The 22,637-nt window shown below is 36.6% G+C and overlaps 5 protein-coding genes and 1 pseudogene across 6 annotated transcripts; 3 read left to right on the forward strand and 3 right to left on the reverse strand.

The window, feature by feature from the left end:
- Nucleotides 1-3,964: 3,964 nt before the first annotated feature.
- On the forward strand, nt 3,965-4,892 carry LOC125196490 (uncharacterized). Its single transcript, XM_048095021.2, has 2 exons — nt 3,965-4,151; nt 4,214-4,892. Exons 1-2 carry the CDS (start codon nt 4,078-4,080, stop codon nt 4,680-4,682), a joined length of 543 nt encoding a protein of 180 aa, XP_047950978.1. The 5' UTR covers nt 3,965-4,077; the 3' UTR covers nt 4,683-4,892.
- Nucleotides 4,893-5,598: 706 nt separating this feature from the next.
- On the reverse strand, nt 5,599-6,240 carry LOC125194599 (non-specific lipid transfer protein GPI-anchored 5 pseudogene; annotated as a pseudogene).
- A 7,445-nt stretch (nt 6,241-13,685) lies between these two features.
- Nucleotides 13,686-14,582, forward strand: LOC125196616 (uncharacterized). The gene is made up of 2 exons (XM_048095205.2): nt 13,686-14,000; nt 14,063-14,582. Exons 1-2 carry the CDS (start codon nt 13,825-13,827, stop codon nt 14,520-14,522), a joined length of 636 nt encoding a protein of 211 aa, XP_047951162.2. The 5' UTR covers nt 13,686-13,824; the 3' UTR covers nt 14,523-14,582.
- Nucleotides 14,583-14,604: 22 nt separating this feature from the next.
- On the reverse strand, nt 14,605-15,463 carry LOC125196617 (non-specific lipid transfer protein GPI-anchored 5-like). The gene is made up of 3 exons (XM_048095206.2): nt 15,106-15,463; nt 14,975-15,031; nt 14,605-14,896 (listed from the first exon to the last, which is right to left on the reverse strand). The coding sequence occupies exons 1-3, from the start codon at nt 15,428-15,430 to the stop codon at nt 14,778-14,780; spliced, it is 501 nt and encodes a 166-aa protein (XP_047951163.1). The 5' UTR covers nt 15,431-15,463; the 3' UTR covers nt 14,605-14,777.
- A 938-nt stretch (nt 15,464-16,401) lies between these two features.
- Nucleotides 16,402-17,450, forward strand: LOC125197339 (non-specific lipid transfer protein GPI-anchored 20-like). Its single transcript, XM_048096073.2, has 3 exons — nt 16,402-16,835; nt 16,914-17,000; nt 17,081-17,450. Exons 1-3 carry the CDS (start codon nt 16,508-16,510, stop codon nt 17,257-17,259), a joined length of 594 nt encoding a protein of 197 aa, XP_047952030.1. The 5' UTR covers nt 16,402-16,507; the 3' UTR covers nt 17,260-17,450.
- A 14-nt stretch (nt 17,451-17,464) lies between these two features.
- On the reverse strand, nt 17,465-22,336 carry LOC125197285 (putative RNA helicase SDE3). Of its 2 annotated transcripts, none has more exons than XM_048096010.2 (5): nt 22,268-22,336; nt 20,546-21,381; nt 20,279-20,452; nt 18,443-19,894; nt 17,465-18,325 (listed from the first exon to the last, which is right to left on the reverse strand). In XM_048096010.2, the coding sequence occupies exons 2-5, from the start codon at nt 21,347-21,349 to the stop codon at nt 17,915-17,917; spliced, it is 2,841 nt and encodes a 946-aa protein (XP_047951967.1). In that variant the 5' UTR covers nt 21,350-21,381; nt 22,268-22,336; the 3' UTR covers nt 17,465-17,914. The 2 variants fall into 2 exon arrangements, with proteins under 2 accessions (XP_047951967.1, XP_088913388.1); XM_089057262.1 differs by having other exon boundaries at nt 22,215-22,314.
- Nucleotides 22,337-22,637: the final 301 nt, after the last annotated feature.

A 22,637-nucleotide genomic window follows, 5' to 3' on the forward strand; every position in this document is an offset into this window, starting at 1 on the left:
GAGAAACTACTCAGAAATAAACTAAATTGGAACACATAAACAGTAATGTGAAAGAATAAGCCAAGTTGAAAGTCCTCTTTTTGCAAAATGAGATATGCTTCGCTAGTGCTATCGGTATAATTAACATGTATCATTTGCAAGATAATACTTCAGTATATATGACTAGATTGTGGAGTAGTATATTCTTTTGAGAGTGTCTGGGGACTGAAGTGTGGTGCATTGAATCTCTGCAGGACAACTAAAAGTTGGCACACACATACACCAGCCTATCCTCTACCAATAACACCTCACCAGAATGAATTCTAACTGCTGCTACTACTACTACTACTTAAACCAAACACTAATTTAGTGGAGTAATTTCATCATTTTTCGTATTTTCACATGATTCCTAAATTTGCACGCCCCGTTAATAGAAAGTGCATATTTTGACTTCTTTCTTTTGGAATAAGCTTTGGCACACCCACTATTTTCTTTTCAGCGGGAATACTTTTTTTGTCCGAAAATTTTGTCAAGGTATCAAGTTTAAAATTGAGAAATAGTAGCTCAAACGATATCACATCAAAGTTAATAAACCTCAGGTGATGTTTCCAATTACAAATGTTACTAACCAAAATTAATACCTTAGCAAAGTTCGTTGACCTAAAATAATGTTCCCTCTTCTTTTTATTAACTAGGATACAGATTTAATGTAATTGGAATATAATTTACTCTTCTCCTCAATTTTATTAGAACTTTCATTTATTCCAAAATGATAGTTTCAGTTATAGTGTGAAGCCCAAAATAAAAAGAAATACTCTTAATTATCAATGAAAAGATATAATGTTTTTTAATGTTGCAATGCTAAACTATTACTCCCTCCGACGCACTTAAAATGTAATATTTAGGAATCGGTACATGATTTTGTGTAGTGTTGTTTTGTGAGTTAAGGGCATCCGCATCGCGTCTCGATGCGGTCCCTATCTCGTCTCGACGAGACGAGACAGCATCGAGACGACAATGCGGCATGCATCTCGTCCCGAAGAGACGAGCCGTCTCGTCGCGCGACGCGTCCCGAAGAGGCCGGCCTCGAGCTAGCGAGACACGCGCCTTGGCGACGTGGCGTGCTCCGGTTCGTGCGTGACGCCCACTCGCCGGCCTGCGAGTGGGCGTCGTTTATATCCGTTTAAATTTTTTTATATATATAAAAATCAGGAAAATTCGAAAATAAATTAAATTAAAATATTATAATTTTTAATTTTTGTATTTTTCAATATTGTAATAAAAATTGAAAATTAAAAATACTCCATAGGATTTCAATTATTTATTTTTCGTATTTTCGGATGTTGTAATTTTTGTGGTTTTTAATGATTTAATGAATTATTAGTATTAATTTAATATTTCAATGAAATATTAATTGAATTTGTTGGAAATAAAAATAAAAAATGAAATTGAATGAATAGTTAAGATATGAGATGGTTAAGAGATGGAGGGATGCAGGTGTTGTCTCTTAGTTAAGAGATGAGGTGAAAAGTACAGTGGGGACCATGAATAGTGAAGAGATGAGACGGTTAAGAGACGGATAAGAGACAGAGATGCGGATGACCTAATGAAGAGAGAGTAAAGTAAGAGAGATGAAAAAGTGGAGATAGAGTTGTTTCCATTTTAGGAAATGTTTCATTTTTAATGGGACAACCATAAAAAGAAAAACGTTTCATTTTTAATGGGACAGAGGGAGTATTTTGAATTTTGATTTATTGTAGTACCTCCCAAATTATGACTCACTTTGTCTCTCATTAACTGTTCATTTCTGTTATTTTTCTCCGTCCCTTATTAATTGTCCACTCTCACTTTTTTATCATAAATAATACTAAGCAGGTCTCACTTTCCACTAACTCATTCCACTCACATTTTATTATAACTAATACTTCGTATATAAAAGTGGAATATATATTCTACTTATAACTTTCTCACACTTTCTTTTACATTTTTAAAATTTCTATCAGAATTAAAGTGGATAATTATTAGGAGATGATGACAGTATATTATTATTATATTTATAAAAATAGAGACAGGTACGGAAAGAAATATACATTTGAAAAAAAAAAGAAGTAAAAGCATAGGAAGTAGGAACGGCGCCATAGTGTAGGCTAATTTGTGGTACATAATTTTGGGCTTGGGCTTGGGCTTGGGCTTGGGCTTGGGCTTGGGCTTGGGCTCAAATAAATCAATGGATCAGAGAGACCCTCTGCAGACTTTTAATTTATCTGTTTTATTGTTTTTTTAGCTTATAACTTTAAGATAGAAGAGAGGATCAGAGAGACCCTCTGCAGACTTTTAATTTATCTGTTTTATTGTTTTTTTAGCTTATAACTTTAAGATAGAAGAGAAAGGTAAATGGAAATGGAAATGGAAATGGAAATGGAATTGAAATGGAAATAATATGCAACCTCTATATATTATAAAACTTTTAAATTATGATCTGAACTGTTAGAAAATGTTAATAGATAATAAAATAATATTAACAGAAAAATATCAATCAACGGAAAATATCAATAGATAATAAAAAAACATTAACAGAAAAATGTCAATCAACGGTTGATGCTGTAAATACATTAAAATCTTAAAATTTTACACAATGTTGACATTGTGTTGACACTGTGTTAAAAAGTTTCGAATTTATACAATTTATAGAGTTTGTATTTTATCACTACTATATAAATATATTTAAATGTTAAAGTTATTGTGGTACAATCAATGTATTTAATATATATGGAGTATATATATATATTTTTTATATTAGTAAGCTGTAATTTAGATAAAATATGGAGGTATAATTTAGAAAGTAAGTGAGAATGGATATTTAATGTTGAATATAAAAGATTATAGTCGAAGGAGTATTATTTGATTTGAAATGCTGCAATAAAGGATGAAATTGAAAGCCGTCGTAATAGTATGAAAATTAGATGCTACTGTTGCTGATTGCATCAAGTGAAACCAAAGTCGTCATTGGTGGCTGCTCATACCGCTTTTTTTTTTATTGCTGAAAGCATCTTCAATGGAAAGGTAAATAAAAAAGTAAGGAGAAATAACTCTAATAAAAGCGTATTAAAAAAGTAAGGAGAAATAACTCTAATAAAAGTGTATTGAACTATTGATGGAGATATTATAATTTCTTTTATTCTGAGAAAATATCTTCTTTTTTTTTAATTTTAAAAATAGTTATTTTTATTTTTTTTAATTTATTTTCTTTCTTTATAGTTCATTATTTTGTAAAGGGATAATTACCATTTATTAGAAGGTAAATGAGAAATATATCTTTTTTCTGAATATGTAAAATTGCAGCTTAAATAACTCTGACCCAAGGTTGGGTCGAAAACATTGTATCGTGCATCGTATCGAAACTATCGATATGAAAAAATTTCATATCGTTATCGTATCGAAAGTTTCGATATATCGAACTTTCGATATGGATAATATCAATATCATTATCGTATCGGTATTTCGATATATCGTACCGAAATTCGATATATCGTATCGGATACCTGTATATCGAAAAATATAATTTCAAAATTGAAAAATAACACAAAAATTAAATGGATTTATATATATTTATAATTTTAAACTTCAATATGTATTGAATTTCAATATGTTTCGATATATACGATATATCAAAAATATTGATATATATCGTATATTCGATATAAAACGATATATCGTGATATAAGGAAATTCATATCGTTATCGTATCGAAAACTTACGTATCGAAAATTCGATAATTTTTTGATATTTTTCAATACGATACGAGCGATATATCATTTTTTCGATATTTTTCCCCAGCGGACCTAATAAACATCCATGCATAACAAAACCCAGCCCCAAAGGGAATTAAAATAAGGGCTCTAGTGTTGCTGACTCACTCGGCAATAACCAAGTCTTCTTTGGTGTCTGCTCCGTGAGAGTGAGACATATTTACAATATCTCATTTCCTGCTCTTTTCTTCTACTTGGTGACCAAGTAAAATCGAACTTCCCACGATCTTTCATTTTATAAAAACCCCATTATTTTAGCAAATCAAATCACAATTCCAAATCCAATCCCATGGCAAAATTCTCCGATTCAGACATCACTCTCCGGCCACTAGAAATCTCCGACGCCGACGCGGCCGTGGAATGGTACGTAATCATTTATAAATATAATAATTTGTATAATTAATTAAAATGAGTAATGGATTCAGGTACATGGACGAAAAGGTGAGCAAATTCTGCTCGTGGGAGGTGTTCCCGTCGCGAGAATCAGCGGTGGATTACTTCGTGAAGCATGATCTGCCGCACCCGTGGAACAAGGCCATATGCGCGGCGGGGCGGGTGGTGGGGTCCATAGCCGTGAGGTCCTTCCGGGGGTGCGACCGGTGCCGGGGGGAGCTGGGGTACGCATTGGCGTCGGAGCACTGGGGCAGGGGGATCGCCACGAGGGCGGTGACCCTCGCAGCCAACTACGCCTTCCTCGAGATGCCCTATCTGGAGCGGCTCGAGGCGGTGGTGGACGTGGACAACCCGGCCTCGCAGCGAGTGGTGGAGAAGGCCGGGTTCGTGAGGGAGGGGATTTTGAGGAAGTATTATTTGTTGAAGGGGAAGCCGAGGGATGCCGTCATTTTTAGCCTCTTGTCCACCGATCCTCATGTTAATTATTTCGTCGATGATTGACGACCCTATTGATAGGGTCCTCGATTTAACAAATCTCGCCAAAAATCATCTCTAATATCATATCTTCCAATATCATATCTTTTTATTTTAGTTAATCACCTCAACTAGGTTTTATCTCGTTTTTCTTCCCACTTCAAACATTCGTGCACTCTATCAAATTCATCAATCTTTCTTGGCTTTAATTGAATAGTTATATGAAGTTATGAACCATATCATTTTCTGTGCGTGTATTGCTTTACAAATTAGAATTACTTTTTCAGCTTGGGGGTGGGGACTGGGGCTGTTGTAGGAAACTATGAGAAGAGAGCCAGTGAAGGATTTATTTTAATCTCTCCTTCTTGAAAATTTGTCACATATCTTTATTTTCAATAGTCTAATAAAATTTGTCACATTTTATTTTTATCATTTTTAATAATGGATTCACGTACTATTAAATTATTCTTCCTTATATTTTATTATAAAAAATAAAGTAAGAGAGAATATAGACGATCGACTCTCTCTTACACTGGAGTATTAGGGTGGGTAGCATATTGGGGAATAGTACTATGCTTAACAGGGTAGCAGAAGAAAATAGTGAAATAAGGAGATGGTGTCCGTTGGCTCTGCTTTATTAATAAATCATTAAATCCCATCATTCTTGTAAATTTTCTCTTGTTTGTGGGAAAAACAAAATCAAACCAAACCATTCAACATAACACAATGAATAGACAATAGTAGTAGTAGTTTTTATTCAGAGAAGAAACTGGCAAAATAGTCTCTTCAACCATGGTGATTGGTGAGTACAAAATAAGATGAATTGAGACCCCAATAAACATGTAGCATGAAAATCAAATAAAAAATACAAAAACAAAAAATGGCATCAATAATACTAATAAAATATAAATCAATAATAAAGAAATATAAGTAGAGGATGAAATCAAGCCATGGAGGCTATGAAGAAAAGGCAAAACAGCAGTGTAGCACCCAACTTATTTGAAGTTGCAGCTGAGGAACCATCACCACCACCATTTGGCACTGTCTTAGATCCATCCCCTACCATCAACATTTTCAAAATGAGATCAAATTGAAATTTTCATATTTTCAACAATTAAAGATCAATGCGGGACCCACCTGAGCCGGTATTGGGAGACTCCGATGCTGATCCAGGAGACCCGGCCGGAGAAGCAGCTGCAAAATTGCAAAGAAAAAACAATAAGCGCTCCAACAAAATGTCGAAAGATTAGGATGAAAATCCTGAATTACCATTGCATTGGGTGAGAGGGGGAGTTTGGACATTGCATGCGCCGGGCAAGGCCAAGGCTTGGGTTTGGTTGATGTTGAGGCCGAGGTTGGAGCCGCCGCCGTTGAGAACCTCGCACAAACACTGTGGCTGGGATCCCACCACCGTGCACAGCTGTGAGCAGCAGCCGGAGGAGGGGGAGGAGGAGTTTCCGGAGATGTAGTTGAGGCACGGGGACATGCTGATGAGGACGTTTGTGCAGTCGCTGGATTGGGCCGTCCCCAAGCCGGCCAAAAGGGCAATGGAGAGAATCACGGCTAGCTTTATGTAATTGTTCATTCAATTATTCCAACAGATATGTCATGATAAAATACTATGAAATATAGATGGGAAATAGGATATGGACTAAGTCACTAAGATTAGTTTTACGTTCGTAATTTGATTGATAAGATTAAGATAATGATAAAATAAGATAGGTGTTTGCAGGTTCGAAGTCAGAAGCCATGATTCGGACGATGGGCCTAAACTACCATTAATAGTTACAGAGTATTTTTGGTGTCAATATTTGTCGGAGTAGTTGTGAATTGTGATGTGAACCAGGGGCGGAGCCAGGAATTTGTAGGGACTAGCACAAATTTATTTATAAAGAAAAATTGAAAACTTGGAAAGGGGCATTTACTGAATTAAAAGAAATAAATTACATACTCCCTCCGTCCGCGAATAGGAGTCCCACTCCATTCCGGCACGGGTTTTAATAAATGTTAAGAAAAGTGAGTGGAAAAAAGTTAGTGGAATAGGAATCCTACTTATACATATTAGTTTTTAAATGATATGTGAGTGGAATAAGTTGGTGGAATGTGAGGCCTTTTTACCACTTATGGTAATTATGAACCGGGACTCTTATTCGTGGACGGACTAAAATGGAAAAACGAGACTCTTATTCGCGGACGGAGGGAGTAATAGGCAATATTTATATAGTGGAGAAAATATGAGGTGGGGCAAATGCCCCTCCTAAGGAATGAATAGATACGCGCCTGATGTGAACAATAGTCAGTTGGAGTTGCAAAAGATAAATGCATAATGAGAAAGATAATTAGAGGATTAACAATAGAAACTAGAGATGCATATGGTGACAACGTCAACATTGAAATAACAAATTATGTATGAAAGCAAGATAACAAATTATATGAATTCGGGAAGTGTCAAACCAATAGGAGTGAAGGTATATAATGAGCCAAACCAAAACATCTATCTAAATCATAACACCTTCGTCATCTTTCTTTTCCACCTTTTTATTGTTTTATTTCTTGTTGGATTATTTGGTTATTTGAATTTTTGCAAGAGCAAGTATGACGCAAACATATGTGTCTTGAATCCTTAAGATTCACGTTAACAAAGTTTACATGTTTCAAGTTCGAAACTAAGTACAGAAATATAAGCACTATCCGACGTAATACATCCTAAATGAAGAATGGAGAAATTACTCAGCAATAAAGTAAATTGAAACACATATTATGATATTATATAGAAACTATAAACAGTAATATAAAAGAATAAGCTGAGTTGAAGAGTCCTCTTTTGCAGAATGAGTACGCTCTGGTAGTGTTCTCATTATAACATGTATCATTTGCAAGCTAATACTACAGTATATATGACTAGATTGTGGATTAGTATATTCTTTTGAGAGTGTTTGGGGACTGAGGTAGAGTGTATTGAATCTCTGCAAGACAGCTAAAAGTTGGCACGTGCATAGACAAGCCTATCATCTGTCAATAACATCTCACCAGAATGAATTACAACGGCTGCTACTACTACTTAATCCAAACACTAATTTGGTGGAGTTTTTTCTTCCTTTTTCTTATTTTCATTTCCATGATTCCCAAATTTGCACGCCCTATTAATAGAAAGTGCATATTTTGACTCTTTTCTTTTGGAATAAGCTTTGGCACTCCTATCTACTCCCTTTGTCCCATATTTGGAGTCACTTATTGTTATGGCTCGGATTTTAAGAAAGAGTTGAAGAGGGTAATAAATGAAGTGAGATGGTGGAGTGAGTATAAATGAAGTGAGATGGTGGAGTTAGTTGAAGGTGGGTCCCTTTTGACTTTTGATTTTTGTTTTGATTTATTTTAATGTAGATAATGACATTTTTATGTAATTTTGATGAAGAATTGGGTAAAATTGTATGACCAAATATGGAAAATTATAAAAGAGACTCTTAAACTGGACGAACTTTTATGGCAAAAAGTGACTCTTAATCTGGGACGGAGGGAGTATTATTTTCTTTTTAGCAGGAATATTTTTTTGTCAGCAAATTTTGTTAAGGTATCAAGTTTGAAATTGTGAAAAAGTAGCTCAAATAGTATTACATTAAAATTAATGAACCTCAGGTAATATTTCCAAATATTACGAACTAAAATTAATACTGTTGAATATTTGTGGTCTACTTTATTTGGACCTTTAGTATTTAATTAAGTGTTGGGTCTGTCCCAAATTGATTAAATGTTCTGGCCCAATGTTTGAGTAATGGTGGCCCAACCCGGCTTGATCCATTACTTACCCAGGCTGCACCAATGCTTGCCACGTGGGGCTCTCACCCGGATCCAGATTTGTGGCCGTTGATTATGTGTTGTGTTTGTTAAGTGAGAGGACGACCTCTCACTTACCCTAATTCAACCACTCACCTCTCTCTCTCACTCCAGAACTCTCTTTGTCTTCTCTCTTCTTTCTCTCTCTTGTTTTCAGGCGACTTCGCCGGTGAACTCCTCAGATCTTTGGGTTACACCGATTGATCCTTGTTTTAGTGGGTTCTATCGGTTTAGATCTTGAGTTTGGAGACTTTCTCAATTTCCAATAGAGTACTTGAAGGATTCTTACCTAGGGTTTGAATCTGGTGAAGTCTGACGTTCAAGAAGTGAGAACTTGTGAGGATCTTGTGAGTTTCTGGTGTCTGTGAGGTGTTCTGATAGTCTGGGTGGCATCCGGTGTGGCTAGGGTTTTCTGACCTAGCATTCAAAGGTTTCTCATCGTGTGACTTGTAGTAGAAGCGTGTGGGGAGGTCCTTGGCCTAGTGTAGTCACTGTTGTGACCTAAGCCATATCCTTACTATTCTGTCTTAGTTGCATTTACTTGTTGTTACTTAGATCCGAAAGGATCTTGTGTTGGTTTACTGATCTATCTACTTGAGTGTGCAGATACTAATTGGGCAAGGACTTGGATTCTAGATTGGTTGAAATCTTGGAATAGTTAGGGCTCCAATTAGGATTCGATATCTGGAATAGTTAGATACCTCACTGAGTTAGATTACTTGTAATCTTGTAACACCCTTGTACTTGGCTTGTAACTTCTGAGATTAGCCATCTCAAAATCCGATCAATAAAGAGGTCCTGGTAATTAGTGAATCCCGAGTGATCTGATCCCTACGAATACTTTAGGAAAGTTCGCGTACCAAAAAAAAAATGCCCCTTCATATTTTTATTAACTAGGAAACAGACTTAATGTAATTGGAATTTAATTTACTCTTCTCCTCAATTTGATTAGTACTTTCATTTATTCCAAAATGATAGTTTCAGTTACGGTGCGACGCCCAAAATAAATAAAATAATGACTCTGAGTTATCAATGAAAGGATATAATGCTTTTCCAATGTAGCAATGTTAAACTATTTTTTTGCATTTTGATTTATTGTATTACCTCACAAATTATTACTTCCTTTATCTCTCATTAATTATTCATTTTTGTCAATTTTATCCGTTCCTCATTAATTGTCTACTTTCATTTTTTTACCATAAATAATACTAAGCAGGTCTCACTTTCCACCAACTCATTTTACTCACATTTTATTATAAAACTAATACTCCCTCCGTCCACGATTAAGAGTCTCATTTATAAATGACGCGGGTTTTAAGAAATGTTTAAGAAAATTGGGTGGAAGAAAGTTAGTAGAATAGATGTCTCACTTATATATATTAGTTTTAAATGATATGTTAATGGAATGAGTTAGTGGAATGTGGGGTCTCTTTACTATTTATAATAATTATGAACCGGGACTCTTATTCGTGGACGGATCAAAATGGGAAAACATGACTCTTATTCGTGGACGGAGGGAGTACTTTGTATATAAAAGTGGAATAAATATTCCACTTATAACTTTCTCAATTATTCTTTTATATTTTTAGAATTCGTATTGGAACCAAAGTGGATTATTATTAAGGAATGGAAGCAGTATATTATTATTATAGGGACATAATCAATTGCTAACTAATTACCAATCCCAAATTGAGATCAATTTTCATAGATTAGAAGATCTTGTAATAATTGAAATAATAATTGCAATCGTGGTACTTCAATCACACTGGGGAAAACACAACAAAAACACAACCTTCAACACAATTATCATAACTATTTCATATATTTCTCATTCATATTTACATAAAATATAAGGTTGGACAAGAAAAAATTATATAAATCCAAGTCTCATTATAATATAATAATATCAGACTATAAAATATAAGAAGTCATCATGCATTCTCTCATATGAATGCATCCAAAGCATAAACTTGGCCAAGAGAAATAAGATAAAATCAAATTATGAACTCGAGATATCGAATAAAACTACAATTTCAGATATCCAAGAAAAAAGATCGAACAAAAGAGACTAGTTTGATTTTTAGGGCTCACAGAAAGTTTATGAATTAATGATCGGTAAAATCAAAGTCTTAAAAAATTATGAATTAGACAACCAAATTAAAGAATTTAACGACAACAATTCAAAGTCTAGGTTTGGGCATCATACTTACATGCTGAGGAAGATCGTCGTCGGATCAGGAAGATCGTCGTCGGATCTTGTGGTTAATATAATGCCAAGTGTAATATATTTTAAATTTAAATAATTATTAATTAAATTAAAAGGATAATAATGTCAAATCCTATATGTAGTAATTATAACTAACTACTTTCTCTCTCCTCAAAATCATCTCAAATCATTAAATTTACGTAACTCTCTCAATTTAAATTATTTTTTCGCAAAAAATATATCAAATTAAAGATAATTTAATAAGGATTCCAACGAGATCTCAATTGCATATGTTCCGACGACGTTCGGATGATGAAATTTGATATTTTTTATTTTAGTTTTCGTAAATGTTGATACCCAGATTTTTATCAACAAATACATAAAAAAATCTCAATAAAACCATGTAAAAATCTCAATAAATATGTGTTGATATTTTCTTGTACTAATGTTGATATTCTTATATCATATTGTTGATATTTGTAATACACAATGTTGATATAAAAAAACACCCACAAAAATGATCATATGATAACATAATGACGATATTACCCTTTTGTTGATATTTTGTCTACTATTTATTGAGATTTGTGAGCTTTAATCTCATCCACTCATTTTAAAATCCAAGGATGGATATTTAGTCTTGATTTTGGATTAGGGTGCTATAAGCATTAGAATAAGACCCATATAATACACTTGACATTATATTAACTACAAGATCTTCTAATCTAATGGTTGAAAATTGGTCTCAATTTGGGATTGATAATTAGTTAGCAATTGATTACATCCCTTTAGAGCACTCCCAATGGCGACGGCGAAAATCCGGCGATTTTTCGCCGGATATCGCCGACTTATCGCCGGCCATTGGGAGGATTTCGGCGATAATTCGGCGATAAAACTCCCTTATTATCGCCAACTCCCTTATTATCGCCGATTTATCGTCGAATCATCGCCGCCCACTGTGGGCGCGATTCAGCGATAAATCGGCGATAATTTTTTTTTTTTTTTTTAAATCTTTGTTTTTTAAATCTTTGTTTTTATGGTTTTTATTTGTAGTTTTTTTTAAATCTTTGTTTTTAAAATCTTTATTTTTTATGATTTTTATTTGTAGTTTTTTTTAAATCTTTGTTTTTTTAAATCTTTGTTTTTTATGGTTTTTATTTGTAGTTTTTTTTTTCTCGTTGTATTATATTTTCCAATGATTAATACAACGATGAATTGTTCATTATAAATCTATTTATTAAACACATTTGTAGGGAAAATTAAACAATATTAAAAATGATGATGTAAAAATGAAATGTTGAGTTAGGGAGAAATAAGGGAGAAACAAGGGAGAAACCATTGGAGCAGTTGGCTAAAAGTTGGCTAAAAACTGGGGATAAATTTTGGTGCTGATGTGGCACTAATGTGGCAGGAGTTAGGGAGAAATAAGGGAGTTTTTAGCCGGACCATTGGAAGTGCTCTTATAGACATATAAAAAAAATTAAAAGTATAGGAACGGCGCCATAAGTTTTATTTAGTGTAGACTAATTTGTGGTACATAATTTTGGGCTTGGGCTTGGGCTCAATTAAATCAATGGAGCAAAGAGACCCTCTGCAGGCTTTTAATTTACCTGTTTTATGATTTTTTTAGCTTATATTTCCTGAAAATTTGATACAGTTTACTATTTCGGTTCGTCCCTAAAAATTTGATACACTTTATTTTTACCATTTTTAGTAGTTGACCCCATATTCCACCTACTCATTCCTACTCACATTTTATTATAAAACTAATACTTTAAAAGTAGGATCCACATTCCACCAACTTTTTCTAACTCACTTTCCATTACATTTCTTAAAACCCGTGTCGGGTCAAAGTGTAGCAAATTTTGAGAGACGGGGGTAGTAAGATGGAAGGGAAAGGGAAATAATATGTGTATTTAGTGTAGCAATTTAATTAAATGCAAACACTAAATATTATAAAACTTCAAACTATGATTTAGATTGTTAGAAAATGTCAATAGATGACAAAATAACATCAACAGAAAAATATTAATACAGTGTTAGTTGATGCTGTGTTGACATCAAAATCTTAAAATTTTACAGTATGTTGATATTGTGTCGACACTTTGTTGAAAAGTTTGAAGTTTGTATAATCTATAGAGTTTGGATTTAATCACTACTATTAGAATAGTTAAATTTATTATGGTACAATCCATATAGTTAATATATGATGGAGTATATTTTATTTTTATGAGTAAGTTGTTAGATTTAAATAAAATATGGAGGTATGATTTAGAAAGTAAGCGAAGAATGAATATTTTATGTTGAATGTAAAAGATTGTAATCGAAGGAGTATTACTCCATTTGATTTGAAATGCCAATAAAGGATGAATTGAAAGCCGTAGAGGTAGAAGTGTGAATTTTTTTAATTTCCCTCGCTGAATGCTGCAATGGAAAGGTAAATAATAGAATAAAAAAGAAATAGCTATTATATTTATCTCTTCTTCATAAAATTTTATATTCTAATAAAAGCGTATTTGTAGAGGTATTATGTCTTCTTTTTATTTTAAGAAAGTAGAGTATCTTCTTATTGATACAAAATGTTAAAAATTAGTTATTTATGTTTATGATTTATCTTTTTTCTCTGTGTCTTATTTTATAAAAAGATATAACTATCTTTGTAAAAAGATAAATGAAAAATATAACTTCTCAATTTATGCTCCAAAAGGTGCAGCTTAAATAGCCCTAACCTAATAAACATCCATGCATACCAAAGCCCAGCCCCAAAGGGAATTAAAATAAGGGCTCTAGTGTTGCTGACTCCCTCGGCAATAACCAAGTCTTCTTTGGTGTCTACTCCGTGAGAGAGAGACATATTTACAATATCTCATTTCCTGCTCTTTTCTTTACTTGGTGACCAAGTAAAATCGAACTTCCCACGATCTTTCATTTTATAAAAATCCATTACATCATCTCCAACTATTTAGACCAAACTCAAACTCAAACTCATTTTTAATATATGTCATATCAAAAAGTAATTTTACTCCAACCATTCATACCAAATTCAAAATTTACACAATTTTTTGGTTTTTGTGTCACAAAATTTTGCAGTAACACCATATTTGGTGTTGTTTCACAAAAACACCAAAAATGAGTTTGGTGTATAGTTGGAGAAGATTTCTACACCAAAACTCATTTATGGAGTACGGGTCTTATTTTAGCAAATCAATTCACAATTCCAAATCCAATCCCATGGCAAAATTCTCCGATTCAGACATCACTCTCCGGCCACTAGACATCTCCGACGCCGAGGCGGCCGTGGAATGGTACGTAATCATTTATAAATATAATAATTAGTACAAATGAATTAATAGAGTAATTGAATCAGGTACATGGACGAGAAGGTGAGCAAATTCTGCTCGTGGGAGGTGTTCCCGTCGCGAGAATCAGCGGTGGATTACTTCGTGGAGCAGGATCTGACGCACCCGTGGAACAGGGCAATATGCGCGGCGGGGAGGGTGGTGGGGTCCATAACCGTGAGTTCTTTCAGTGGGTGCCGGGGGGAGCTGGGGTACGCATTGGCGTCGGAGTACTGGGGCAGGGGGATCGCCACGAGGGCGGTGGCCCTCGCAGCGACCTGCGCCTTCCTCGAGATGCCCCATCTGGAGCGGCTCGAGGCGGTGGTGGACGTGGACAACCCGGCCTCGCAGCGAGTGGTGGAGAAGGCCGGGTTCGTGAGGGAGGGTGTTTTGAGGAAGTATTTCTTGTTGAAGGGAAGGCCGAGGGATGCAGTCATTTTTAGTCTCTTGTCAACCGATCCTAATGTTAATTATTTCGTTGATGAATGACGATCGATTCATCAATCTTTAATTGACTCTGCTTTATTAATAAATCATTCCTTTTTATTTTCTCGTGTTTGTGGGAAAAATAAAATCAAACCAAACCATTCAACATAGCATAATGAATACACAATAGTACTCCGTAGTAGTAGTTTTTATTCAGAGAAGAAACTAGCAAAATAGTCTCTTACTCCAATAAATTAAACATGTCGCATATAAATATAAATCAATAATAAAGAATATGTAATTAAGTAGAGGATGAAATCAAGCCATGGAGGCTATGAAGAAAAGGCAGAACAGCAGTGTAGTAGCACCCAACTTATTTGAAGTTGCATCTGAGGAACCATCACCACCGCCATTTGGAGTTGTCTTAGATCCATCCCCTGCAATCAACATTTTAAAAGTGAGATGAAATTGAAGTTTTCTTATTTTCAACAGTTACAGATCAATGCGGGACCCACCTGAGCCGGTATTGGGAGACTCCGGTGCTGAGCCAGGAGACCCGGCCGGAGATGCAGCTGCAAAATTGCAAGAAAAAACAATAAGCGCTCCAAAGAAATGTCGAAAGATTAGGATGAAAATCCTGAATTACCATTGCATTGGGTGAGAGGGGGAGTTTGGACATTGCATGCGCCGGGCAAGGCCAAGGCTTGGGTTTGGTTGATGTTGAGGCCGAGGTTGGAGCCGCCGCCGTTGAGAACCTCGCACAAACACTGTGGCTGGGATCCCACCACCGTGCGCAGCTGTGAGCAGCAGCCGGAGGAGGGGGAGGAGGAGTTTCCGGAGATGTAGTTGAGGCACGGGGACATGCTGATGAGGACGTTTGTGCAGTCGCTGGATTGGGCTGTCACCGTGCCGGCTAAAAGGGCGGTGGCGAGAATCATGGCTAGCCCCATTGAGATATGTTGGTGTGCCATTTTTGGATGATTTCTTATATTGGACAAGTTGGTGTGCTTTTTTGTGATGGAGAGTTTGGATTTGATTATGGGGTTTATATAGGGAGGATGGTGTGGTTTACCAACTTTCTCCTACGGTGGGAATAGTTGACCATTTTGGAGACAATTCAAATGATTTTGTGGGGAGAGACTAGGACAGATGGGAGAGGGTTGGCTATGTGGGTGAGCAACCATGTGTGATCACTTTGAATTTGTGTTGCATCATACAATTACTTTTCAAGTAATGATGCAATGGTAAGATTGTTACTAGAATGTAAGAAAAATCAAATAGATACTGGAAACTAGAATACCGATCTGGAATATTAAAGCTTAATGTGTGCCAATTCATTATTAATCAAAATGTATACTCATCCTTACTTTGCCAATTTATTCTTGAACCTGTTAGTGGCATGATGCTTAGTTACAAAATTAATTTACTTATGTTTATTATTGAACCTATTCACAGAGTTTGGATTCGTTTATCTACAATTTTCTTGGTTTAACTATAAATCATAATATTAGCCAGGTGCATGATTGATGATTTTCTATGTGCAATTTTATTTCCGAATTACAGATTTTTTTTTTATTGAGCAAATATTATGCAAAGATATAATGGGATTCAAAGAATTTATGTAAACATTATATCTTACCTTAAAAAATTTAACAGATCAACCCGTATTTCCTTCTTTTTATGTTTGAATATACTGCTCATCCAATCATGCATCATACCAAGATGAAAACATTGGAGTTGTTATTTAAGAAAAGTAGAAGAAGCCAAGTGGCAAATATGCATGGCTCAACACATAACAAACTCATTTTAATTTGATAGACATCTTAATCATATCCAAAATAATTAGTTATAAGTAGTTGATCCACAAATCCCACTTTAGGTAAGATCTCCCTTCCCTCCATTATTTGCATTCTTCCATCTATAAATTCACTCATCTAACTAAACCTCTCATTCCAACATCCTAAAACCTCCAACCAATCTTCACTACCATTTCCCACACATTAATTATATCATTCACATTCAAAACTCAACAACAACAACCGGAAAACATGATCTCCCGGCTCCCGATCTTAGGCCTAGCACTCGTTGCAACCTCACTCATGTTCCCCACCTCGGCCCAGATCACCACTCCGTGCACACCCTCTATGATCACGACGTTCGCGCCATGCATGAACTTTGCAACCAACAGCAGCCTCAATGGGACTAGCCCTCCTCCAGAGTGCTGCAACTCACTCAAATCCCTCATGAGCAGTGGCAAGGACTGCCTCTGCCTTATTGTCACCGGCAGCATTCCCTTCAACGTCCCCCTCAACCGAACCCTCGCCATTTCCCTGCCACGCGCCTGCAACATGCCCGGCGTCCCCCTCCAGTGCAAAGGTTACATCACCACCATCACAACAACTCCTACTTTTCCCCTTTTTCTTTTCTTTTGCTGACTGGTTTGACTCTTTGCAGCTGATGGTGCTCCGGTTCCAGCTCCAGCACCCTCAGCCAGCGCACCGTCTCTGTCACCTAATGCAGCCCCTTCTCCCAGTGTTTCAGGTTTGTTCCATTACTCCAAATTTAGATACAAAAAAATTCAAGAAAATTGGATTTTTGATGCTATATATATATTTGTGCAGGGCTAGCTCCACCGGAGGCACTGTCTCCACGAGCCGAGGAGACTCCAGCTCCGGGCACTGCAGGTGAAACGCCATCAGGCACCACGGGTAGCAGGGCTGGGGTGACACCTTCTGCAGCTTACCGGATTTCGCCTTTGCATTTGGTGGCTGTTCTTGCAGCTGTGGCTTTGAAGTACTAGTGCAATGACCTCTGCAAGATACTGCATCTGGTCTTCGTGTTAGACAAATATTCTTTTACATAGTTGTGAATTGTGATTGGATTTCTGATAGTATTATTTTTTCTTGTTTGGCCACCTTGTAATATTTTGTGATTGTACTAAGATTATTGTTTGTTTATTGATATGTGATGGTCAAACTCATTATACTATAACTGATCCCAAGCATGATTCATTAAGTTGGCTCAGTACTAATGAAAATAGCATTACTCTGAATCACCTTTTTAAGTTTCTAAGATCTGTGATCAGCTGCCAAAAGCCCTCTCAGGAATCAAGCGATTGTCCTTCGACTGAACAGCTTGCAGATGGATTGCCTTATCAAGCAGCCCAATCGTCAGCTATACACAACATCTGCTGGCTGCACTGGGTTGTGCTAAGTTCCTTATTTTGCATGTTCATCTTTCAACCATCCAAAAATAGCTGAGGTGCTTTGATTTGCATAGAGGATGTGAATTGATATCTTGTCTTGTCCCTTACATGAATGGTACATCTGATTCATGGCAAGAATTGTGACAATGCGTGAAATGTACATCTGATTAATAGGAGAAAATGTCAGAATGCATCAATGATCTTGGTCCTATTCATCTCTAGAAACTCCTTTGCTCTCACTTAGCGAACTTTACTCCCTTGGCACATCGGTATTGTGAAAGTCATCTTTGTTGCCCCAAGAAGGAACATTGGAAGACTGGAGACTGGTTTCGTTAACCCGAGGAACATCAGATGGTTGGACATTGCTGTTTTCTTCCTCACCCCAAGGAACATCTGAAGGCTGGATATTGTTATTTTCTTCTTCGCCCAAAGGAACATCCGATCGTGTCCAGCCAACGTCCTCGCCCCATTGACCTTGAGAAGGCTGCCATCCTCCTCCTTGATCATCCCAATTTGACCCAGATGGCTGATTATTTCCATCGTAATAACTCTGGTACTCTCCCTCAGCCTGTTCGGACTCTTCCTCTTGTTTAGGAAGGAAGCAACCCTTGTACGAGTTATTTTCCACACAGTACCACAAGAGCTTGTTCCAGTTTGGATCCTAGCATGTTTAAACAACTAAACTATATTAGCATATACAAAATTATAGACATGATACAATTAGGCGTACTAATACCAACTTAAAATTTAGTCAGACATGTATGAAGTGCTATCATACCTTGCAAATTATGTGAGGATTCCCAATAATTATGATCAAAGATTTGGCTCGGGTAACAGCAACATTAAACCTCCTTGGGTTGCTCAGAAATCCCAAATAATGAACCTTGTCAAATTCGTTGTGTTTCACAGTAGAACGGACAGTAGAGATTATAATGACTTCCCTCTCTTGTCCCTGGAACTGCTCGACACTTCCAACTTCAACATTCGGATTGCCACGACATTCAAGAGCTTCTCTTATTTTGCTTACCTGCTTCCGGTACGGTGCAATAACCCCAATCTCTTCCTCTTTGATCCCTTTTTCTTCTATCAAAACTTTAATCATCTCAATAGTCTTGCTTGCTTCAATCCTGTTAAACCAAGATGGATTACTTCCTTCTCTTTCATCACAGCCTCGAACGCCTATAAAAAGCAAAGGGAACTCCTTATCTGGAATTATGCCTTCCCAGGAAGTTAGGGAATTTTTATCTTTACATGGGATCAGTTCCCCAGCATAAAACATTTCTGAAGGGAGTTTCAGTATTGCCTCGTGTGTCCGATAATTTCTCACCAACTTTGTCATAAAACTAGTATCTCCTCCACGATAGAGGTCACACTCAAAAAGTCTCTCCAGATATGAAGTGCCAAGTCCATGTACTTCAGCTTCTGTAGAGAAAACTACAGGTCCCAGCTGCATAGGGTCTCCCGCAAGAACCAAGACGGTATTTCTTGAGTACAGATGTGATATAGGAACCATAGCTTCTGGCTCAGAAGCTTGGCCAGCCTCGTCTAAGAAAATGTAGGAAAATCGACCTCTCTGAATGCCTGATGAATATAGAATTGAGGCACTTGCGTACGTAGATACGATGATCCTGTACTGCTCAAGGAGTTTGCACGGAGGACACATAAAGATGCCATCCTCGTGACTGCAAAAACTGATGTGATTGGGGTTGACATCCTCAAAAGGACGCGTGTATGCATTAAGCCGAAAGATTTCATGCTCCCGAACCTGAACTCCTTCCTCATTGATCAGCCTGTCTAATATATGGTCAGCTGCACTATTTGAAGGTGCACAGGCCAGAATCCGGGTATGTCTATCTTCACGGTAAATTTGAAGGATAGCTTCAATAAGAGTCTTTGTTTTACCCGTACCCGGGGGGCCGTGGATGACATAAGGAGGGCCCCCTCTACGGACAAGGATCGTGTTAACAGCCACAGTTTGCTCCTCATTCAGGTTCGAACATATAGGTGTGAGTGCTTTGTATTCCCTCAGTCTCACCTTGGACATTGCAGATGGGAACAGAAAGTTCCTTTCTAAAGATTGAGCAGCTTCAACAGCTTGATACAACCGCCGCATATTTGTCCGATTATAGTTGAACTCTACATTGTAGAGGTTACCATCTCTGTGACTAAGGTGAAATTGTTGATCAAATTTCAACAGTATATTTTCAGCTTCCACTCGATAGATGTAGCCCTGCATAGTAGCAACCACATATTCAGCTTTTAAAGAATATTGTCTTCCAACTGAAAGATATAGATAGACAACAAAACTCTCTTTTCATTGATAAACAAAAGGAAATATTGACAATACAATAGCAAAAGAAAACTCAGAACAGTTCTTGGAACTCTTATGCCCGAAGGCTGAATTTTATTAGATCTCTACTTCCTCTTCTAAATAGATGAATCTAAATCTAGGGTTAATGGAATTAGAGTCCAATCCTTTATTCTTGATAACTATGAGAAAAGAGAAGTAAGTATATATCTAAGAGCATTGTTATCCCAGCCCCTAATGGTACCACACTGCTCGGACAAAGATAATTCATAAAGTAGACTAGGCATGTTCATTTAAAACGCGTGCCTGATATCGAGTTCTTGAAGTTTCATCATCGAAAGAAAGCTTGGCAAAGATGTAGTCGCCAGTAACAAGTGAAGGCCTTTTCTCAGCCAATCCCGGGACCTCAAGAGACAACGTCTGCCGCCCTCTCTTACTCTTCATGGTGACACCCTCCATGTAATACGACTGCATATCTTCCTAAATCAAAACGAAATAATGTTATGCTAACAACATAACTCTGTAAAGATGTAAGTTTGAAAAGAATCGGACGTGTAACAAATTGTCTCAGACCTCCAACTTTATCTCCTCCATAGCTAATAGATTCTTGAAGAATGCACCATAGTTCTCTAGTGTTAGCCCCTCATTGACTGGGTCGGGAATCTCACCCCTGCTTAACATGGTGAGGATTTCTTCTGGAATAGAATACATGGGCAGTTGAAATTTGAACTGGCGACCTCGACCCTGAGAAGGGCGTCGTGCTGCAACATATGCGGCATCAGGTGCATGGGGATTGAAAATATCATGTTTCTTTCTCCAAGGCCTTTGGTATGGTCTTGAAGAAGACAAAGACTTGGAGATCTTATCTTCTGCCAGCAGGAAAAGGAGACGTTCGATCACCTCATCGCCAATGCTGAAGTGTATAGCTGCAGAGTGCACGCCTATTTCCTTTGGTTTGCAGGATAACCAGATAGTCAGAGCCTGATTTGGTCTGAGCACTCTCTCATCTAACGAATCTAATTCCACATAATCTTGGATGTACTCCATATCAGAATCAGATGTGGGAGGCTTCATTAATGAAATCTTAAATGAATCCTCAGGTTTGGAGTCAAAAATCTTCACAGACCAGAGATCTAACGACTCTTTGGAGGTGTTTCTTATAGTAACCGAATCAGACATTGTTTCTCCAACAATTCCTGATTGAGGTTTTCCTCCTTCAATTAGATGAAACGGGACAGAAATGTGGAATATATCACTCTCCTCAGCAGGGTTATAGCTACAAACAGATTGACAATTATCAAAGTCAATAAATCCAATATCCCCTTTATCTCCAACATATGAGTATTCATCATCTGATTTATCATTAATTGTGCCCATCACCAACTGCAGAGAGAAACCTTGCAAAGGATCTGCAGAGTTGAGGTAAGCCATGTTAAGCCACCTATCGTTCTATACACAAGATATGTGCTATAAACTAAGTACTTGGTGAGATAAATTTACAGAACAAACTCAAAATGTCCAAATAAGAAACACTGAGCAAAAAGTGGTTGCTCACCCTCATCAATCAAAAGACATGACACTTAACCTACTGAAAGTTTCAGTGAACAATATAACTAGCGAAGACAATGGTGTTACATGCTTAATTTAAGCTGTCAAGAAAGAAGGGAAAACACATTAAAAGAACTGATCGATAAAAATTTCAAATCAACTGATAGAGTTGGTGTTATACTTTGGCTCGCACTACATGAGCAACAATTATAGGCAAAAATTCGCTCCAATTTCTACCATTCACAAGCCTGGTGTAAAATTAAGTAAATAACAAGTTCTAATTAAAGAATGAGAAAAACCTACACCTCAGATTCATAAAAAAAAATTCACCTGCAGATCACAGTATCAGTATGAATTCCGGCTTGAAATAAAATGAAAAAGAAAAAGGAAAAAGCAACCGAATCCACATTTAAAAATACATCACAGTTGCCTAATGTTATACTCCTAAGTTTTCTGGCAAATGTAGCTAAGGAGATACTCAAGCTTATCTGTCAAAAATTTTATGAACGAAATAATTCAAGGAAACTAAGAAAATCAGAGAAATTAATCAAGAGTAATTAACAAGGACACTGAGCGATCGCCGATTTACCACAAATAAAGGCAAACGGTGACACGAAAAAGAAGGCAGTGTAGTTAGGAATGATAGTATAAGAAATGAAATGCAGAAATGCAGTTAGTGAGAGAGTACACAAACCGAAGAGCGTAATTGTAAAGGGGCGGAAAGAGAATGGAAAATTGATTGCCTACGTTTACGTGAAGCGGAGGAGACTCAGGAGAGTGTGCAATCAAGCTTATGGTATGTGCTATTTTGGCATGTATACTCTGTAAACATTCCATTTACGTGCTTTTTGGTATCGCCCACTCTTTTTTAACTTATTACCTCACACCTCAATTAATTGATAGTTTGACCCACTTTGACTTCACCACAAATTTTAAAAAATTATTACTCTCTTGGGTGTTCCATTTTAGAAGCCCCAGTTAAAATATTTTTAAATGTTAATAGACCTCATATTCCACTGACATTTTTCCACAACCAATATATAAAAGGTTTACTCACATTCTATTGTCTTTTTTTCACCAACTTTTCTTTACATTTCTTAGAACTCGTGTCGAACTC

This window comes from Salvia hispanica, chromosome 4 (genome assembly GCF_029641045.1).
Source record: "Salvia hispanica isolate PSC_SH4W2 chromosome 4, Shi_PSC_v1, whole genome shotgun sequence".
NCBI lineage: Eukaryota > Viridiplantae > Streptophyta > Magnoliopsida > Lamiales > Lamiaceae > Salvia > Salvia hispanica.